At 39.9% G+C, this 22,822-nt stretch overlaps 1 protein-coding gene across 5 annotated transcripts in view; it reads left to right on the top strand.

Annotated features, from left to right (window-relative positions):
* Window positions 1–22,822, top strand: part of LOC105918938 (collagen alpha-1(XVIII) chain) — a 60,482-nt gene that overhangs the window by 10,471 nt on the left and 27,189 nt on the right. For 3 of the 5 annotated variants that reach the window (XM_036127831.1, XM_036127832.1, XM_036127830.1), the window contains exons 1-2: window positions 5,419–5,907; window positions 21,163–21,704. In XM_036127831.1, the coding sequence (XP_035983724.1) occupies window positions 5,583–5,907; window positions 21,163–21,704 (867 nt within the window). In that variant the 5' untranslated portion in view covers window positions 5,419–5,582. Of the gene's footprint in view, window positions 1–5,418; window positions 5,908–21,162; window positions 21,705–22,822 lie in introns of those variants that run through there. The other 2 variants (XM_036127833.1, XM_036127834.1) reach the window with 2 other exon arrangements.

Here is a 22,822-nt window from a genome sequence, read left to right as displayed (position 1 = left end):
TGTAAAAGGTAGATGTCTCATGAATATTTGTTCCAAAAATGTTACATTTAGAGATATAGAGTGACATAACACCTTTATTTCTGTTTGCACTGCTTGCAAACCAGGTACTGTAGGTCATGCACATTATTTAATAGTATAAAAAACACATGAATAACCATTCAATAACTGTATGAAGAGCTTTCTATCAATGTTTCTGCTCAGAACCCAATAATATATAAATGCTATAGTCATTAATCTGATAGAATATCAGATTTCTGTTCATGCAATGATTATATTTTGACATGAATTCAGTGATTAATGGAGTTTAACAGCCTCTGCTGCCACCTGCTGGTTCCTGTAGTGTATGACTGCACCAGCTTATGTTGTAATGAAGACCCTGGTGGAGAAAATGGGGAGTTTGCTAAACAAATACGTCCACATCAGAAAAAAAAAAGCTTTTTTTAGTTTGCATATTATATGCGTTATTATTACCATATAAAAAAATTGGGTTTTATGCATTTCCACACTGTAACAACTCTACCAACCGCAGCACAGACCTTTAAATGCCTTATAAAGGTAAATGTAAAGATGTTCAAGGCCCTGCTTCAGTGTTTTCCGCTCCATCAGCTTCATAACCTTTGCTTCTATACGGGATATCGTGTTTCAGGCACAGTTCACATGCCTAGATTTCTCAGTGTCCTCCAGAAAAACCCTCCTGATGAGACACATCTGCTTGTGTTCAACAGAAAGCTGGGGGGAAAAACCAGCAGACCACTCTACTGTGAGGGTGAAAGCCTGAACCTTTCCCCGTTTAGTGGACTGGAGCAGCAGGCAAGCTGGTGGTTGCTGCTTTAACTCAACATCTGGGATCATGTTATCCGACATTAATGGATTTTGTTCTACGTCAAATAGGGAAGAAAAATAATAAGGGAAACAAGTGAGACAGGAAGCTGCTGTAAACTTATTTAGGTAATTGGTGCAAAACTCTGATACTGAATCACTCCATGTTTAGTTGATATTTGACGTTATCTTCTTGGACATTTCATTTGTATTTTGCCTGATTACACTTCGCTTTAAAGGAGCGTATATCTGCTCATTATTAAATGTCATTATTTTTTTCTATGGTGGAACAATTATCCAAAAAAAATATCATTGAATTTAAAAGGAAATACTTAACGGGTCAAGTTTAAATTGAATGGAGATTTCCTTTAATCAGAGCGAGGTCAAATGTATACATACGCTGGGATATACCCTGGATAGGTTCCCAGTAGACTATCACAGCGATCCACAGGTAAATGGACACACACTCATACCTCAGAGAGACGAATAAACCCAACAGCCATGTTTCTGAACTGTGGGAGGAAGCCAGAGTACCCGGTGAGAACCCACAGATGCACAGGGAGAACAAGGAAGATCCATGCAGCAAGACTTCAAGCTGGGATTCGAGCCCAGGACCTTCCTGCTGCGAGGCTAGCTACAGTAATAATGAAACATCAACAAGTCTCCATAACAAGCTTAAGAAAAATGGTTGCTTGGGGTTGATGGCTTCTGTTCTACCATCGCAAAGGTAAACCTGAACATTGTTAAACTCTACTTTAACTGGAACAGAGTGTTTTTGGTCAGATAAAAGATTGGGTTTTTAAGCAACAAACACTCGAGAGGGGTTTGGTGTGAAATAAAGGATAAATATGCTAAATAAAAACACCTTCCACAGGATAGTACAGAGGAGGACATGTCATGCTGTGGGGTTGTTCTCTTCTTTATGCTGAAATCTTTGAATCACAACATCTTAATAAAGAAATCTGAAAATGATTTAGGCAGATGAACGTTCACACTGAGCCTGGTTCTGGTTCTGCTGGAGATTTTCCTCTCCACTGTCGCCTCATGCATGCTCCGTATGAGGGATTGCTGCAAAGCCATCAACAATGCAGACGACTGTCCACTGTGGCTCTACGCTCTTTCAGGAGGAGTGACTCCTGCAAGTCAAGACTTGACGCAATCTGACTTTTAACCAATTTTTATACTAAACTGAACATGAATTTATCAAAGAAATGCATATTTAAAAGTGTTTTTTACATGAATCCTTTCAGCAGTGGGTCATCAGCTGCTTCTGAGACTCAGAAATGATCGGACCTGTTCTGTTGAGCTGAACTCGCCCATTTTTTTGGGTAATTGCTGCAAAACTCTGATACTGAATCACTCCATGTTTAGTTGATTTTTTTTTTTTACGGGCTACAGACATTTCCTCCGTCTGTCCCAGAGCATTCAGCACATTTGCTAACAGCAGCAGCGTTCTCTTTTTTATGCTATTATGAATCACCACAACATCTTAATAAAGAAACCTGAAAAGGATCGCGGCAGATGCCCATTCATACTGAGCCTGGTTCTGGTTCTGCTGGAGGTTCTCCTCCCTGTTAAAGGGGAGTTTTCCTCCTCACTGTCGCTTCATGCATGCTCAGTATGAGGGATTGCTGCAAAGCCATCAACAATGCAGACGACTGTCCACTGTGGCTCTACGCTCATGCAGGACTGAATCCTGCAAGTCAAGACTCGACGCAATCTGCCTGGTTTCCCTAGATAGACATTTTTAACCAATATTTATACTAAACTGAACATGAATTTATCAAAGAAATGCATATTTAAAAACGTATTTTACATTAATCCTTTCAGCAGCGGGTCATCAGCTGCTTCTGAGACTCAGAAATGATTCTGTTGAGCTGAACTCGCCCATTTTTCTTTACGGGCTACAGACATTTCCTCCGTCTGTCCCAGAGCGTTCAGCACATTTGTTAACAGCAGCAGCGTTGTCTGAATAAACAAATGTGCCATGCAGCGTTGGGTGTGGGAGGTCCGGGAGCTGGAATGTGCAACAGCTGGACGTCCCAGATGAGATGGGCTACACCATGAGGATGAGGAGGAGGAGGAGGACGGTGCCTCCTCTTATCTGTGAGAACCTGGAAGTCAGGGGATTTTCACAGTGAGATACCCTCGGCCTTCAGCTGCTGTCTCTCGTTCATCACTCGCTGCTATGCCTCTGTCCAGCTGTGCTGCTCATCAGATTTCTCCCACAGCACCGCAAAGTTTGTTTCTCGCCTTTTGTCGTTGCAGAAAAAGTTGCAACAACATACATGTCAGGGTTGTGTAACCGAACCACACATCCCCTGGTATGTGCTACGGAGAACCTGATTTATTTCTCGTCGGCTTGCCGGTCATGTGTTTTCTGTCGCAGCACATGCAGTTTTCTCACGTCATCTAATTTTTCAGCTGCCGTTCTTCGCTTTCCAGACGATTTGCCTGCTTTTTCCCACAGTAACAAGAAACCTCGTGCAGTGATGTAAGAAGCCCTTAATTCCTTTTTTAAAATTCCAGTCATTACATTTTCCTAAATATCTAATAACGAGATATAGGCCAGGAAGATAAACACCCAAAACAGGCTAAATGATAAATGGAGGACAATGGATGGATGCCTGTTTTTAAGAGGAAAAGCTAACAGAATGCTGTAACAGTATAAGAAAACTATAGTGGCTTTTTTTCAAACTGTGGTTTGTCCTAAAATCAGAAAGTGGCTGAATCCCTCCTTTTACAAGTTAGTCATTAAACATAAAGGTTAAACTAAGACCAACACATAATTTGTTTCCTTTTTCATAGACTTTAGATTTATTAGGTCCCCAAAGGGTAATTCATTCAAGTAATAGTGGTAGAGACAATCATTCAATCACACAAACAATCCAGACAAGAGAGAAGGATAAGAATTGACTTATAAAAGGTAAAAGAGATCAATCTAAAACACACATTTGTAAAAAGATATAAGACTGACTAATAGATTTGACACCTCATTAATAACCATTTATCTCTTGACGGTCATACAAACCGGAATGAGGAAGGACCGAAATATAGTCCAGACGTCCAGAACAAGCCAAATGAAACCGTCTGGAAATGGAATAGGGAAAGTAAGATCTGAGACTAAACTGAGAAAAACAAGTTGGAGGAATGTTTTATACAACTTTAATGTCTTACTGGAGAGCTGGAGGAGGAAAATAAAGACTTTGCTCAATGTTAACACATGCCTGGGACAGTGGTACAACTGCTGGAGCTTCTCAAATATTGAATTAAAAACAAAACAGAGCAAAAGTAAGAGCTCTGTTCTTATGGCTTCACAGCGACAGTAATCTACTTCATATGACATTCATATTTAATGGTTAAAGGATAACTCACCCCCAAAATCGACTATTTGTTCTCATCTGAGCAGAGGACCTTCCTCCACTTAACATGACTGCTGAAAAAACTGCAGACATGAGTTTTTATGGTTTTCTTCTTGACACTCTTGAGTGCACAACTACTCATTTTCCTATCAACAGATCCTCTGAATTGAGCTGTGGCTCTATGCCGCTCTGGTGAGGTGAAGACTTGGCTTGTGCCCTTCGTCGCGGTCATTGAGAAACACCAAACACTTTGTGTTTAAATCAAAAAGTATAACCAAGAAACTTCAAGTGAATTTAAAGTGAACCAATCACACATAAAGAGGCTGACCAATCATCATTCCAGGGCTCAGGGCTCAACAAATGTCCATTTTAAGGACAAATCATCTCACTTATTTAAAAGAAGCTCATTCCCAAAGTTGGACAGGAGACTGTAGACAAGCTGAAATACACATAGCAATCACAGGAACTCCAAAAAAAAACTACCAATAGCCACAAAGACCACAAACTAAAATGAGTAAGCCTGCTAATAAAGTTGTCTCCTATCATATCCAGTGTTGAGAATTCAACTCCCCGGATCTTTGTCTCTCTCCATGCAACTTGGTGGTGGGTAAAGTTGTGCCAGAAACTTTGACGCTCCACTAGAGTTATTAACGACCATTGGCTGCTGGTTTGATTAATACTCTCCGTATTTGGTTGGTCGGATGATGTGGAAAGTAATGTCTTGGTAGTATAAGCATGAAGTGACTTCCTAGGGCAACTGTTTTTATTTAGAAGCATTGTAGTGTAAAGGGTAGCATAGATGTTTGTGGTTGTAACGTGACAAAATGTGAAAAAGGATCAAGGTGCTGCATATTGTATTAGATCATAGAGCTTTATACTGAGAAGTCCAATTTGACAATACAAGTTAGAGGTTTTTGCACAATTCATTGCGACAGGTTTGCTTTCTTTTAGTCAAAACTATTTCTCTGCAGCTCTTCTCTTTTTTTCACGAGCATCTCATCTGTTCTGGTTTGCGTACCAGACCAGAACTAAAGCAATGAATGAATCTCGGGTCTGAAAAATATGAATTTAGCTCTGGTTTATCATGACGGTATTCCTGCAGGCTGTCAAGCAGGAGTCCTGTGGGAGCCAGTTGTTTAGTGATTCGGGGAGGAGTTTCAGTGTGTTGGGGAAACTGAGTAATACTTTTCTGTCATCACATCTCAAGCCCCCTCCACTCTCAGGTCTCCCCCTTGGCCTATTCTCTGGGAGGGTCTCTGAGCAGTTTATGAGTCTGCGCTGCCATTCGGCGGACGCTCAGTGGCCCATGAACTGCTTGGATTTAACTGCTGAGCGGCTGGCTAACAGGTGGCGTTCAGGGCAAACAGTGGGAGCTCTGTGCTGAAGGGAACCAGCGGCAGCATGTCGAGGATCCACACTTGGTCACTGCTCCTGGTTCTCTGCGCCGGGAGTTTGGACGCTTGGTGGTTTATTATAGAGGCTGAACCCACGACCGAAAGCCCAACGGAGACCGCCACAGAAGACGCCACCACTCCTGGTGGTGTACCGACGCAGAAAGGGAAGGAGGACGGCAACTTGTCGAAGGTTGGGGAGGAAATCCTCAAAGTAGCTACAGGAATCCGTAAGTCTGTCAGCGACTGGGATGAGACTACAACCGCCTGGACTACAAGTGGAGGCTTGACAGGGACGATGGAGCCGGCTAAGCCCAACATTACAGATACAACAGGCAGGTGGAGAGGGGAGAGGGTGGAGCAGGGGCTCTGGGTTGGGGAAGGGGACGAGTTAAGGTCCAGAGATGATCTCGGGTCCAGCTTAGAGATATCTAGAACTAACACCCCTACTGCATCACCTTGCTTCCCTGTCCCCACTGATTGGCCAATATGCAAACAGCCCAACGGTTTCTCGCTGCCAAACTTCTTCAACCACACCTCCGTGGAGGAGGTGGGGGCTGCCCTCCGTGAGTGGGTTTGGCTTGCGAGGGCGGGGTGTCACCACAGTACAGAGTGGTTCCTCTGCCTCCTGCTGGCACCCAGGTGCCCCCTACCCGCTGCACACCTGCCCTGTCGCAGCTTCTGCCACGTGCTGCAGGACAGCTGCTGGGCGTCCCTGGGAAACGGGCGTCTCCCGGTGGACTGTCACCTCCTGCCGGGAAGAGAGCAGGAGCACGAGACTCCTGGGTGTGCGACTGTTAGTAACAGGAAAGGTAACCCCGGTGGATTGGAATGTATCCAGAGTGCCGATACATTTCGAATCTGGTTACGTTGTTTGTGTCTGTTTTTTTTCCTGTTTTTTAACGTCTGAGCACAACGTTTTCCATCCATACACACTGCAGGTTGTCTTAAATGTTATTTTTTTTTAGGGCAGAACTCAACCTTTCTGCAACACAAATATCAACTCTCAGTTACCTTGAATCACAATTACTATTTAGAATCCCGATTGATGTCTTGGTCATTTTTTAAAGCTAAATATCTTAAACTCCAACATGTTAATGTCACTGAAACTCTAATGCATAATAATTATGTCTAAAAAGTAAAAAAAAACATCAAATCTTTCTAGATAATTACACTTTTCCTGATTAATATTTTAAAAAGACAATCCAAAACCAGTGGTGGGAAGTAACAAAGTACAAGTACTTTGTTACTGTACTTAAGTACAATTTCCGTGTATCTGTACTTTACTTAAGTAGATTTAATAATGGATACTTTCTACTTTTACTCCGCTAGATTTAACAGTAAGTATCTGTACTTTCTACTTCACTACATTTCTATGCAGCGTTTCGTTACTCGTTACATCCAAGACGCATTTCCTTTTTTGATTTGTTCGTTAGTTTGAAAGTATCCAATGGCGAGAGCAGAATCAGTCCGCTGAACCAATCCAAAGCGGGAAATAACCATTAGGCCCTCCCTCAAGAAGAGCAGCACAGTACGCAGGACCTGCAGAATCATTAACTCCCAGAATGGGAAAATTCTATTCCATATACAGAGGCTACAGAACTTTATGTGGCTGTTCCAAGTTGGACTCCTCTTCCTTGATTGAATGTCCTCAGCCCCTTTCTGTTAAGAGTTCTCTCAAAATAGCTGGCAAAAAAGTTAAGTTCATGTTTTGTTAGGACAAAAGACTAAATGTTTCCAAATCGCTTGATGTTTGTTAGGTCAGTTTAAAGTCCCTTTTTTCAGGGAAACAATTTTCTTTTGAACGTGTTTATTTTGAATTAAATAAAACATTTCAAAGGTATAATAATTTCTCTCATTTTGCCTAATTACATGTAACCCTGCAGGTCATCCCTGGAATTCTGATGCATAGAATAAAATATATAAATCTAAACTGTCACAGGGGGTAAACACAATAAAAACATGCTTTATCTGCAGCATTGCTCATTAAAATGGTACATTACTGATTTATTAAAACTAAATACGATAGGTACACTTAATGACATTATATAAGCCGTTAGGTATTATGGTTGGCAAGTACTTTGACTTTTAATACTTAAGTAGTTTTAAAAGCTTGTACTTTCTTACTTTTACTTAAGTAAAATAATAATGTGGTACTTTGACTTTTACTTGAGTAAATTTTTGTCTGTGTATTTGTACTTTTACTTAAGTACATTGTATGAGTACTTTCTCCACCACTGTCCAAAACAATGAAGACAAGTACAGTAGAATACTTATACAAGTATTTGGAGATGAAACAGTACAAAATGGTCCAGTAATAGAGTCTGATGCACACAATACACTACAGCGTGCTAAATGAGGCATGCCCAGGTCCAGTTCTGCAGCTTTTTGATGCATCCCTTCTCCAACACACCTAAACTAAATGCATCTCCTCATCAGCATCTACTCCATTTCATTAGTTTCAGTCATGCTGGTGAAGAGATGCATCTAAAAGTTGTGGGATAATAGCTCTTTAGGACCAGACTTGGGCTTTCCTGTACATTATGGTATAATATGGTGCAATATGTTACAATACGGCATGGCATGATAAAGATTTTATACTTTAAGATCCCTTGGAAAGATATGTTTTTGGTCACCGTATGGTACACTGTCGTATAATAGGATATGATACAGTAGAAGACGCCATAAAAAAGGAAAGTATGCTACAATATAGTGGTCCTATATAGTGGAGTCCAACAAGAAACAGCACTGTTCGGTATTATACGATACAGTATGGGATAATTCTGCACAATACTGTACAACTTGATAAAGCGGGATACAAAACTATTTACTTTATTGTCTCCTGTGAAAAATATGCTGTAGATTTGTGCCTAGAATACAGTATGGATTGGTAGAATAGCGTGATGCAGTTCAGTACTATGTACTTTATAGGCCCTTTGGGAAAATTAAGTCTGGATACATGGCTACATTTTGTTAAAATATGGAACAATCAACTAAATAGCGTGATGTAACAAGGTATGATACCATACAGTGTGATGACCTTGATTGAGGCGGTGGGACCCACAGTGCTCTAGATGTTGTTCTTGCGTCTTTCGTGACCTCCAAGGTCAGTCACATATGCACTCATCTTGTAATTTTCTCCTGGGAAGGCCCTCTGCTGCTCCATGTTTTCTCCATCTGTGGTTAATGATTTTCATTGTGGTTCACTGGAGTCCCAAACCCGTAGGAATGGCTTTCTAAGCCTTTCCAGGCTGGTTGTTGTCAACGACTTTGTTTCTAATCCATTATTTAATTTCTTTAGATCAGACCATGATGTGTCGCATTTTTTTTCGGGATTCTTTAGCCCAGTTAGTGTTGTAAGTGATTTCTTATTCAGCAGTTCTGCCAGTAATCAGGCCTGGGTGCAGCTTGTGAAGTTGGATAAAAATAAAACAATTGTTTAATACATGATTTAAGAAAGGGTGGCAATTACTTTTTCAACACTTTGGATTGGGTCACTTTTACCCATAATAAATGAAATAACATTTTATAATTTACGTTTGTATTTGCTCAAGTTATCTTTGTCTGATATTATATAATATTAATATTTGACCAGCTGGACAAACACTTTGGTAGCACTGCAGACAGTAATCCAATACCAAAATAAAAATACTCTTTCCTATTTCTTATATACTTTGCTTACTCTTCTTTCTTTGAAATCTGAGTAAAAATATGCAAAAGTGCCGTTTGAACCTAATTGCATGTTTTGGTACCTGTGCATGTGCTGAAAGTGTGTTATGACACCTGTCGATGTCATCAGCTGACTTGTAATTATATTTTCAGGTGCAAACTGCTGAGTTTCATCTGCTGAAACATAATTTGTGTGTTCTCTAGCTTCTCACTAACTGATGTCATCCTAGTTAATTAAGAAGAGAAAAAAAACACCTTTATAAAGGCATTATTTAAAAGCTTTTGTTCTTTGTGTAGACTCCAACAGGATATGATGCAGTAGACCTCTTTCCTGTCTCTTAGTGGCTCCATAAATTTAGCAGCGTGGAGTTTGCGCCTAATTTACAGGGTTGACTTCTTTGCTGTGCTCCATAAAACTGTCAGCATGTTTATTCCCACGGGAACCATTTGTGCAGATGTTCCAAATTTAATAGACAGATGTTCCGAGTTCATGTTTAGATAACTTTCTTACTTGCAAAGTAAAAATTTATTTAAAAACTTTTGCTCCAGAGAGCACACAACCTCTTAGATCCTCGCATAAAAAGGCGGTTTAAATTCTTCGTGACATTGGGCAGACCAGGATCAGAAAATCTTTTGGCTTCAATAGTTTTTGGGTTTTAAATTTCCAACGCATGCAAAGTATGAGCTAGATTAAAAAAGTGTGAGAAATGGAGAAGTTAGGCTGTGAAGTCGAACAACCCTTTCAAAACCAACCACATCCTTATTTATTACATCCATGACACACTCTGTGGTCTTCCTCTTTCCCTTCTCTGGAGCAGTTCTTTCTTAACGTCCTTTATGTAAAATATCCACTATCCTTCCTCTGCACAGGCCAAAACCGTCCCAGCTTCATAGTTTGATCAAACTGCTAAGCCTGAGCTGTCCCTCATTTCTGATCTTGTCAATTCTGGTCAATCTCAGTGAAAACCTCAACATCTCCAATGCTCCTCCAGGCTTTTTGTCAGTGCCTCCGTCTCTTGGCTATATGTCATGGCAGGTCTCACTGCCGTCTTGTAAAACATCCCTTTCTTTCTTCTACACTTCTGTCACAAATCCTCCCTGAAACTTGTCTCCATCCACTCCACCCAGTTCGCATTCTCCTTTTCCTTTCCTATTGCTTTGAATGTTTGACCCAAAGTACTTAAACTCATCCATCTTCATACCACGTACTCCTTGCAGCTCATTTATGTGCATGGATTGCATGTTTCCATCACCCACTTTCATACCTTTTCTCCCCAGAGCTGCCCCCTCCCCCCATCTCCCTGCCCTTGTTCCTCACGATCCATAAAAATCACAACTTCATCTGCAAACATCATAATTCAAGAGTGCTCTGTTAGATCCCATTTGAAAACCTGTTCATCATTACTGCAAAGGGGGATTATGATCCCGAATAATGCTCCTGGTGATGGGATAACATTTCCAGAGAAAGGGGAAACATCCGTTGTGCATTACATGCATATGTTGAAGAATGGAAAAAGTTAGACTCCAGTCCATCTGCCACTCCTACCACACAACTCAACATTGTCTTCCTGTCACGCATAAATAAGAAGGGTTGCAAAGACCAAATCAAACATGCCATCATGGAGAAAATCTTCCATTTAATCAAACGGAATACCAATTGTTTCACAGAACATTTTAGCAAAATGCTGTTTGTAAAAACTTAAAGACAAAAAAAAAAAAATCAAACAAACATATTTCAGCATCAAGTTTCCAAACAGGAAACCCCCAAACAAAACCAGACAATTCATCAAGCATCAATTTTGTTGCTGCCTTCACAGCTTTTCTAACAACCTTGGCATTAAATAGTACCCAACCTTTGAAACGTTTCATACAAATGTATGTATAAATGTATGCAGAACTTTAGGAGCTTTTGTATATTTTTGCACCTGTCGTCAGGATGTTTAATACCAACTGTACACAAATTTGTACCTGGTTCGGGACTTTTAATACAAGCCATACCTCCTTTCTGAACATTTCATTCATTAAAATAAGTAAAATGTTCTAGAAGTGACTGTATTTGTCCTTGATTTCAGCAGGTAAATAAGATGGTCTGCCAATGAAATAAGTATTTTGACCCCTAAAATAAGATAATTAGATAGAATGCACTTGCAATGTTCCACTCATTCATCAATCTGTACCTGCCCTTGAGACATTTCAGACCAACATGCAGCACATTCAATTAATATTAAATAAAAAAAGGAATTATTGGCTAATTTGGCTGATAATAAACAGAGTGAACATTAATAATGGACCCAAACTGAAGCTGACTATTGGAGCAGAAACCAGAAAAAGACAAAAACAACATGCACCTGCTGAATATATTTGCATGGACCGGATCTTTGTTTACATATTAAATTATTTTTGTATGAACCACATCTATATGCTAGCCCTGAAAAAAAAAGACTATTTCAGAATATAGTAATCCTTAATTTGTCCTTTTGAGGCAAAGTTTCATGATGTATCAGCAGCACAGTGACTGCAAAAAGGAAGAACACAGATAAGCAATGATAACAAAAATAAAATAATTACACACCTGAATCAAACAGTTGTTAAATGTGAACCTGTTTCTACTGGTTTGCAATCCAGTGAAGCGACAGTGTTATTGCTTTTTATTACAAAGAACCATGTGCCTCCCAACAACATTGCTACAGTATTGAAAATTGTATCGAGCATTTTTCTTAGTATCTGTGTCATGATGAATGAAATTTTAATATCATTAGTATATTTTGTTATATCTTGAATCAGTCAAGTGGTCCAAAGAAAGAAAAAAAATATTGGAAATTTTTTTACAAACACAATACTGTTACAAACCAATAAAAACCCTAGAGAAGAATTTGTTTTGGGATGAATTTATTTTTTTTAGTGTAACAATTTAGATTTTCAATGGCTAACCAGTAAGCAAATGATAGTTATTTATGTCTAAGGGGTTTTCCTTTTTAATCATGCTGACTAATCAGCTGCTATGATCTACTTTTTTCCAGAGTCCCAGAGGGGATGTCAGTCAGGCCATCTGCTATGGGAGAAAGTTTGGGGGTGAGGGGATCTCTTGATGACCTTTTATGATGGCTGCTGTGGGTGGGAAAGATTTTTTTCTGAGGACAGACTGCCTCGATTGTATGCTTGATTGAGGAGAGAAGCTGTAAAAAGGGAAGCCTTGTAGCTGGTATGGCACAAGGCTGTTCGATGTTCCTGCCAGGGGCCAGAGGGCAGCGCTAGTCGCCTACCCTCTGGAACCAGCAACACTTGATGGGTGGTAAATGAGTGTTGGGCAGACAGTCAGAAGATGAGCAGAGACAGATAGTCAAAGGCTTTCATCTGAATAGGGAATTACCCACTGTTAGCAGTGATGTCAGCTGAAACATTTTCTTACACATGGATACTATTCAAGTCTCGAAAACTGACCCTAATGTATGTTAAGTCTAAAATTGGCTTGTTTACAGTTTAAAGGAGGCATAAAATCCCAGTTTTAAGAAACGATGTAATTATTCTCAACTTGCTTGCAGCATAATAGAATATCCATCCATCCATTTTCTAACACTCCTATTTCGAGGGGTGCTGGTGCCTATCTCCAGCTGTCAATGGGCGAGAGGCGGGATACACCTTAGACAGGTCGCCAGTCTATCGCAGCATAACAGAATATATTACTGGCATTTAGAAAATTAATGCAAGGTATAATTAGCTCTGATAATGCTAATAATTATGCAGGTCTACTGAGTATACCCGTTTTGCACGGCCTTATACCTAAAATACTTAGAATTTCCCTCTGGAGTTCGACAATAGATAGTTTAACGAAGTTTAAGCCGCAATCCTGCAGCAAGTCAACACCGGCACTAAATGCAAATCAAATATTTCAAAAATGTATACTTTGGTTTTGTTGTAAGTTATTAGTCATCCATTCCTTTTGGATTCCTGAGGCTGTAAATATGGGATTAACAACACAACATGCTGTTCATGGACAGCATGTGTGCTGATCTTCACAAGTCAGGAAATGACTGCAAGAAAATAGCTGCTTACATTAACTGGTCAATATCTTATAGTCAGAGCAGTAATTACAAAATATACATCAACTGGAACTGTGAGAAAGAAAGATTGACGAGGATCAAAGATTATCTTCCCAACATCCACAGTGAGGAGGATAACAGGAATCTCCAAAGTTCACTGTTAATAATACTGGCATCATGGAGTCACAAAGTCTCAATAACCATCTAGTGTAGTTCCTACATACATGCAAAAACCAGCAATAAAATAAAAACTTTTCTGTCCTGCGGCAAAGGTAAACATGTGGAGCTTATTAAATGTAAGCAGTGCTGTAAGTGAAACAATATGCTTTAGTCCAACAAGGCGAAACCCTATCCTATCAGATTGTTTCTTATCTCGCCACTCAAGCTGACGTATTAAATAAGACGTGTTACATGGATCTAAACTTGTGGAAATCAAGTTAATTTTGAGGAATATCAAGTCCACGCTTGAGGCGTGTGTCACATTTAATTACCTAGCTGAACAGTGCATGTATACTGGGATCAATGGGGTAGAATTCACGGTGTTCTGCAGGGTCATGACCAGGTGTGTTACTTTACCGTGATGACATGCTGTAATTTTATTTTTTTAATAGTAATGATAAATATTAAATATAATAAAGCTATAGAAATATTAAAGGAATGACAGACAACCTGGGATTGAAGTTCTAGCGCTCTCTGAGAACTCTGCAGTGGTCAGAATCAGTCAAACGGTGAATAGAGGCACATGTTTCACTTTCTGCTTCATATACCCGAAATCTTGTGGTGAGGAAAGCATCTGTATTGTGTAGTGTGAGAAAATGTTACTATTGGGTCATTGCTGTCATATTTGAGTCCCTATTGCATTTATTCTGTTGCATAATAGATGGTGTGTGAGAGCTGCATAGCTCATGTAGGGAATTTTTCCAGCCCGATTTATGTGGTGAACACATTTTAAGCCCGCGGCTAGGATGCGGTGGTCCTGCTTCTCTTCTAAAGGTCTTGTGAATCAAGTAGGAGATACATGCCATGCTGTATTCCTCAAATTGTCACCACATATGACATTAAAATCCAGAAAACTCAAAATGGGTCGTCGCTGGATCTTACGGCAAGGGAGTGATCAAAGACATACGGCCAAAATCAAGACGGAAAGAGTTACCAGACACAAAATCAACCCTCTTTGATGTCCATGTCAGTCCACAGACCTAATTTCACCAGAAAACTCATGAGGTAAACTGAGGAGAGCATCAGAGAGGACACAGGATTCAGAATGATCTTGTAAGGTTCGACCATTTTAAACGTCAAGAACATTCACGGTTCCTCCTCATCAGTCGGTGTTAATTGCCTCTGACCTCTCTGTGGATACAGAGCTGGATGAAGGTTCTGGCTGTGGATGAGAGGCCAGATGAAGGTGCAGCAGCTGTCTCGCCTCTGTTCGTTAACAGGCTGCTCTCCAGAGGGCAGACCTACAGCTGAGGGCCGGCTGAGGGAAATGGCTGCCTCTCTCGTTGACTGTGTGAATGCCAGTATGTGGTTTCAGGTTATTTGAGGATAAAGGATGTGATTCAGCACAGCGTATCATTATGTGGTCAGATTAGCATGCCTCCGCTGGGCTTATTTAGACTAATAAGGCCGGCAGCTTTTAAAATCATGTAGTTACTCAGATTGCACACACTGATATGTGTTCCTAGTATTTATAGATTAAATAACCCTTTTTTTTTTACTAATAAAGACCTTTTTAACTATTAAGCAGTAAATCTTCGCCTATCTAACATTGTTTACTAATCTCATAAGAGAATTATTTTTGTATTTCCTGCAGAAAAAAATCATACATCTCCTCCAGAGAGGAAGGAGGCCCTCTTCAAACCTCTGGAGGAGTCCTTTTTGTTCCATAATAACCTTCTGGCATGTCTCAACCAGTGTTTTCTGTCAGCCTTACTTCTCTTGGGGCGGTGTGCTTCATCCATCCAAGAGTCCCTCATGGTCCACTTTCCCATGGATATCTGACACGCATTTCCTTCCTCCTCCTGCTTGCCCATCTGTCCGTCTGAGCCTCTTACCGCCGCTGCAAGAGGCTTTGCCTTCACTTCGTGAACCGGCGTAGGATTTCTCTCAGTTATGTGGAAATGACATGTGAAACTGAATATGGAAGCTTTTTTTCTTGGGTTTTGGTCGCGTCTTCAGAAGCGAGACTTTAGCTTTATGTCGTTGTCGCTTTTTTAAATGATGCCTGAATTTTTTTATCCTGTAATTATTTCATGAGTAAATAATTGAGATGCTTTGCCTCTTTCTGCCTTTCGTTCTGTTTTGAAGCGGGCATGACTTGGCTACGAAAGAGAATCTGTTTCTGCAGATCAACTAGTCAGAATGTAGCACCACGTGGTTCTGGCCCAGTTCTGACTGGATGTTTGAGGCACTCAGATTTGGCAGATCTGGTAGAGTTAAATTGGGAATTAATTTCATTTGGGATGCTTGGTTTGTGCACAGGCTCGACTCTTAAGCTTAGGACATGAATACTAAGGCTGGAGTTTTGAGAAACTCCCTGCTGCTTTCCTTTCATCTGCATCCTTTGTAGGACTGTGGCAAAGTGGAGCAACGTCAGAATAACTTAGACTTGCATAAAATTGCCTGAACTGATGATGGGGATGTAAAAAAAAAAAATGGGGGAGCTTACAATCCACCAAATGTCATCAAATAAATCCTGTATATGCTGCAAAGACAAACTCCGAGCTGAAGTCACTCATGACTGCCAGTACGAAGTAAATTGGCCTTGGCTTTGTCAAGCTAAATGATATTCTAGAACCATCAGCACCATTTATTAGAAGAGTTCGAGGACTTTATGTATGGATTTGAGTTTAAACGTGTAAATTCTGACCCTGGATTAGGGAACGCAGAATTCAAGATAACATTTGGTTTTAAAAAAGGTAAAAGGTGATGTCTCAATGTGTCACAAGATATGTTTACATGGACATAAGTAATCAGAATAAAGGGCCGAATGGAATAAAAATACGTCACTTAAACACGACAGTCGGAAAATTGTGATCAGATTAAGCTCAATTAGAATGAAACAGTGTCCTGAATGAGACGGCTGGTTTATCGTTAATCCGAATAGCGTCAAGCTTCTGAAGATGTCATTTAGATTGGAGTAAACCGCCCTGACTACAGATGTGTGCCCCATCGGACTGCACACGGGTCTGTTCTGAGTGCTCAGAAGACACAGAATAAGCACACTTCTGCATTTTTTCATATGGAATTGTTCATATTCCGGGTTTGCTTGTGTATGATAGCTCAATAAAGTTAAAAAGTTCAACAAACACCTCAGATTTCTCTTCAGCAAAGACAGAAGTGCAGCTTCTTCTATAGTTTTTAGGGAAATTTGAAGACTCGGTGCATGTCACAGTGCATGGAACTGAATAAAGTCTGGTGCATGTAAATGTACATCATGACTGGATTTACTTATTTTGTGCCCGTAAAAACAATGTATGCAGATAATTTAACACATTTCAATCCGGTCAAGGAATTTCAAGCCTGTAAACATAGCTAATGTCAAGCATAGAGTTATTTTAGGGTATTTTATGTCATAATTAGGGTTAGGGTTTATTAGCTAGGCTATCTAATTTAATTACACATATGATTATCCAAGCATAAAATGTCTACAATCTAGAAAAATCAAAGTTTGCTAAAAAAAATTGTTTATATTATAAAATAAGCTTTGAAAATGACATCACACATAACTTCCAATCTACTTTCCCTCTAATAATCATGATTATTATATAAAATGTGACTAAGATTGTTTTTTAACCTGTTTTGTAAGATGTATAAAGACGGGAAATGTCCCACAGACAATCTTTGCGTTTTGCTTTTCGTTTTTAAGGAAAACTTTAGGGGTCAGGACACAGATTGCAGCTCTGTCAGCGAATTTAAAATCGCAAGTCTCTGTTTTGTTAGCAGACATAGTTCTAGATCAGAGGAGGTTTACTTTATTACTGCTGGGTTTTGCTTGTAGGGGGAGCTGCGGTCAGAATAAACAGCTTCCAGATGGGGAAATTTATTCAAATAGAACCGAACTGGATGGTCTTAATTAAAAGCAAGTCGCCCTTCTCTGCACACATGAGCTGGAACAGCTGCAGCAGCTGCATTCATGGGAGATGAACTGATAGCAGGTGCCCTCAGTGGGAAGAAGACCACCCGGTCCCGCCCCACATTCAGCTGGATGAAAATCCCACAGGGATAGAAACAAACCAACAACGGTAGTGCTGCACAGGCTGGGTGTCAACATGCACCCGGTTTTGAATTGGAGGTTTGTTAAATTTACCACTAATTGTTTAACTTAATGTTTTACTACAACAAACAGTTTGCAGCTGAAGAAGCTGAAACCGTTCACTGCAAAAACAGAACTAAAAATAAGTAAAATTTTCTTGAAATTAATGTATTTGCCCTTGATTCGAGCAGGTAAATAAGATTATTTGCCAATGGAATGAGTATTTTTACCCCTAAAATAAGATAATTAGATATACTGCACTTGAATTAAGATGATATGGTGACATCTCCCACAAGCTTGCATTAGAAGAGGAGGTCCGGCTTAAAGCTGCATACTTTAAATCAACTGGAAAACAACATAGAGCTTGTTTAAATATTAATAAGGCGTAGGGAAATAAAATTAAATGAACATTTTTCAGGTAAAATAATAACCTGAGGCTGACATACTGCCTTAGACCTTTTAAATTATGTTTTTTTTATAGGTCTTAAGCAATTTGTGATCTTGTTCCTTCATGATTCATCTTCAGACTATAGAAAGCTCTTGGCAAACCAACAGCCCTGCTATTTGGCTCAGCTCTTTGTGCACCATTACTGGAGATGAGGCTGCAGTCTCTTACTGCTAAAAGGGAACTAAAAGTAAGTAAAATGTCCTTGAAATTAGTGTATTTGCCCTTGATTTGAGCAGGTAAATAAGATTATATGCCAATAGAATGAGTATACCTAACCCTAAAATAATTTAATTGGATAACTGCACTTGAAATAAGATAATGGAGATGAGTTGTTCCTATTTTAAGTGCAAAATTCTTATTCCATTGGCAGATCATTTAAACTTGCCTGCTTAAATGTAGGATAAATACTTTCAGGAAGATTTTACTCAAATTTAGTTCCCTTTTTGCTGTACTCTATGTCCAGCTCCATCCTAAGCACCTCAGATTATTCTGTTTTTACTCATTGATTCAGCACTACTTGTATTATAACAGTAAATCAAAACAACCACTTATCTAAATTGCCAACCTGATCTAGACGTTTTAGCTAGTTCTTACCCTTGATGAGATGCAAAGGTAACAATTCCAGAAGGAGATAACCTTCCTGCACCACCAGAGCAGCAGAGTCTAGCCCTTCTCCAGGAGTTAAGAGCCCACACTGCAAAAACAGAACTAGAAATAAGTACAATTTACTTGAAATGAGCGTATTTGTCCATGATTTGAGCAGGTAAATGAGATTATCTGCCAATGGAAAGAGTAATTTTACCCTTTAAATAAGATAATTAGATATACTGCAATTAAAATAAGTTGATGGAGATGATTTCTTCCTATTTTAAGTGCAAAAATCTTATTCCATTGGCAGATTATCTTATTTACCTGCTCAAATAAAGTACAAATACACTCGTTTCAAGAAACTTTTAACTTATTTTTAGGTCTGTTTTTGCAGTGCAAACACCAGATGCGGTTAATTTCCTGCCTTTGAGGTGACATTCTATGGACATTCTATGTCTTAGAGACAAAATATGACCCTGGGGATTAGCATACAGTCCCATACCCTCAGGCTCCAGGACTGATAGCTAACTGACCAGGTCTGGGTTGAGGTGTGCAGCCCCGTAGATTGGTGGTAGTGTTGCTTAGAGGTTGACCGATACATCGGCCGTCTGATATTTACGGCCGATATATATGTGCATGCGTTCACTGATCCATCAGCACATTCAGCAGCCATGTCTTGATATCACGTGGAGCGCATACATTACCGCTCCCTCCCTGGCATAGAGTGGCTGGTAATGTTGTAAGACTGAATGCCAACAAGAAGGGTAAGTTTTCAACTTTTAATGCAGTTTTATCTGTTTAATTTAGCTGATCTGGCCTTTGAAAGTCTCTCCCTGTCTCACTGTGAGCGGGAGGAAACGGTGTGGGTCTGTTTCTGTGTCCGTCCCTTTGGAGAATCATATATCCACATAAAAACAATTACCAATCACTACGCATACAGCATCTGACTTTACATAAAATAATGTCCGTATATTGCAGCGGTGGTCAGTGTTTATTCACCTCCTTCTCCACGTTGAGTTAAAGAAGCTCTTTTTCTCGCGGTGACACGTTCATTAAGTGCGAGCAAAGCGCCGCCTTAAGAGTTGTGATGCGTTTTATTTTGGTGTCTTTTTCAAATGGCGGTCAGAAGCTGATTGTGATTATTAGCAGGTTTAAACACAAGTTTGAAGGAAGTTTTTTCTTTTCTCTATCTACGTGATAAAAATGACATAATGATAAATATTACACATCGCCCTCAAGAATGAGCTCCAAAAAAAAATCGGCAGCACATATCAGGTATCGATTAGACTGATGTCAGAATTATTGGTATCAGCATGGGCATTGAAAAATCACTGTATTGGTCGATCTCTAGTGTTGCTGGTTGGTTTGGTTGACTGAGACTCGCAAATTTGCCTTTAGAAACTCCCAGAGGCCCCAAAGATTGAACAGCACAGCTTCTAGGATTGTGTGGACGTCTGAGCACCTCCACCGTTTTCAGGAAGAAACTCCATCGAACTGGTTGAAGTGTAGTAGTAGTAGAATGTGTGGTTTGTATGGACTAGCCAATTCATTATGGTTTTTCCACAGTGGTGGGAAGTAGGACAATTGTTCTTCATATTTATGCTTCTGGAAAATGTCACCAGGGAACATGGCATCATTTTAGTTTCATAGTGATAGTCAGCACTGCTTTTCTAAGCATTTTAAACAAAACTAGTCAGGAAATGAAGTCAGAAATCATGACTAAACAGCCTTTGGTCCTAAAAATTTGAGGGATTCATTTTTACAGCGTATATATTTTTATTAAGATCTAGGTTTCCTAACAGGGAAACTCCAAAGTCCATTTTAACCCCAATTTATATTTAAGTTCCTTTCCTTATCCAGGCCTCTATTATGGTAAACATAAATTGTACTTAGATTTGTGTTAGATTTAAAATATTAATATATCAAATAAACAAATCTGCAATAGTTTTTATTAGTTTGAAAAGATAATCAGTCAAAATGGCAAATGTTCTAGTCACTAGATATATTTGCCATTTAAAATTACATTAAATATTTATATTTTTTTCCTCATTTGGACTTGAGTCACGGTCTAACCAAAAAGTAAACAAATAAAAGTCATGGTGAAACAGGCTGATTGACTGCAGTTTCTCATTTTAATAGCCTCTTCATGGTTGTGATTTACCGCTACATTATTTGCACAGAAATAGCAGCTTTTCAGACAATGACATCACGCATAAACTTGGGAAAACCCCAAGTTTACCTCATGAATCTGCAAAAGGCTAAAACTCTTTCCCCCTTGTGGATTTTGGTGTATGAGAATCTAATTACTGGTCTCCGAGCTGCAGCTTGGTTATTTTTGGCCTGTTACGGTCTATGGGAACTGAATTATTAGCAGGTTTGAGTTCATGGGCCGTAAATCATAAACATTGTGCTTATGTAATGCTCATCCATTTCAACCTTCATTTATGGTTGTTTTATGCCCCTTATTGTGACTTTCACTTATCTTTGCCTCATTTGTACCTGTTAGATTTAACAATCCAACTGGAAAAGGACTATTTCTATTTCTTCTTTTTAAATCAAAATTGTATTCTCTGTCTTGTCTCTCTTGCAGAAGAAAACGGTGTGGATTTGCACCAGCTGATTGGAGATCCCCCACCTGATTCAATAATAAAATTTACCGGGCCTTTGAGAGAACCTGCCTACAGGTTCACCTCCAAATCGTCGTCAGGACAGCCGGCCCGGGCCCACGTCCCCACTCCCTTCTACAGGGACTTCACCATCATTTTCGCCCTTAGACCTACCACCCGTGCTGCCTCCGTCCTCTTCTCCATCACGGATAGCTCCCAGAAGTTCATGTACATCGGAGCGAAGCTCGGCGCAGAGCAGTCAGGTCGTCAGACGCTCCAGTTCTTCTATACTGAACCCGATTCTGAGGCTTCATATGAGGCGGCCAGCTTCAACATGCCGAGTATTGTCAGCTATTGGAGGACCTTTGCCTTGTCTGTGTATGACGATCAAGTCAGATTTTACCAGGAATGCAGCATGGCTCCACAAGTGGTGAGGTTTGAGCGCTCGCCTGATCCGATGGACCTGGATGCAGGAAGTTGGATCTTTGTGGGTCAAGCAGGAGGAGCTGATCCAGACAAGTTTGAGGTAATAAACAACGCAAGGCTTTCAATAGACTCTTGTACAGTTGTGTTAGTACGATGGTTTATCTTTGTCAAAAGCATGAAATGTTAGATTTTTTTAGTTAGCATTTGCAGAATACTTGGATGTAAATACAGAACCTATAGCTAGTAGAAAAACAGTCCACTCCATGATCCAATGGCGTGCCGAATCAAAATCAGGTCTGGACTTTGACTGGGCCATTGTCCTGTTGATGACCGAGGTTGTCCTAAGCTTCATTTCTCAGATATATTACTTCAGAATTGGCTATAGAATATTAGTAGACAGAGGAGTTCCTGTTAAACTCTTGAAAACAAGGTGTAAATGGCAGCATCTTAAAAGTGGAAGCGTGTCAGCGGTCGCCATGATAAGTGCTGTAGGAATAGTGCCGTCAGCAAGGAAGGAGATAAAAAAAGGAGCCCATATGCTTCCTATCATAGTTCCTTTACCACAGGGAACTTCAGATGTCCCTTACTGGTGCTAAGGAGCCATAAGGAGTCCCACAATCCTTTGCATGACATGGCATATAAGCACAGCCCACTTTATAAAAATTAACGAAAATGTCCAGAGATACGTTAACCCTATTATAGGTGGAATGAACCAATGCTAGGTCTGTAAAGCTAGCAATGCTAACATTATTGCTTCACGTGTACTGTGTGTGACACAAGTGTATGCGCCTTCTCGTGTTTTGGTTTGTGTGAAGAAGAGCTTCCACCATTCAAGAAACAGAAGCTATTATCAGAACATTTCGGATGTGGCCTGAGTCTTCCAGCTACAAAACAAACCGATAGCATCAATCTACCTTTGCTCTTGATAATAGATCAGTGCTGGTGTGCTGCTTGGTTTTCTCTAAACAAGCTGTTGTACTCTCTTTAGACCTGTCTTTCCAAATAACTTATTTACAGGGGTTTTGTGATCTATTAAAATCAAACTTAAAAAGAAATCTTGTCATGATGCCATATTCTGTTTACAGAGAAAAGGACTCATCCTTCTATCCTTTCAAAAAGCAATACTTGTTCAGTCTTTTTCTGGCCGTCTTATCACTGACTTTAACATTTACACAGGTTAACCTTGTAGTTTTTGCAAAGAGTAGAGCTATCCACTCC

This window comes from Fundulus heteroclitus, chromosome 24, assembly GCF_011125445.2.
Source record: "Fundulus heteroclitus isolate FHET01 chromosome 24, MU-UCD_Fhet_4.1, whole genome shotgun sequence".
NCBI classification, from domain to species: Eukaryota; Metazoa; Chordata; class Actinopteri; order Cyprinodontiformes; family Fundulidae; genus Fundulus; species Fundulus heteroclitus.
Note: the sequence above shows the minus strand (reverse complement) of the source record. Positions and strands in the feature narration are given on the sequence as shown.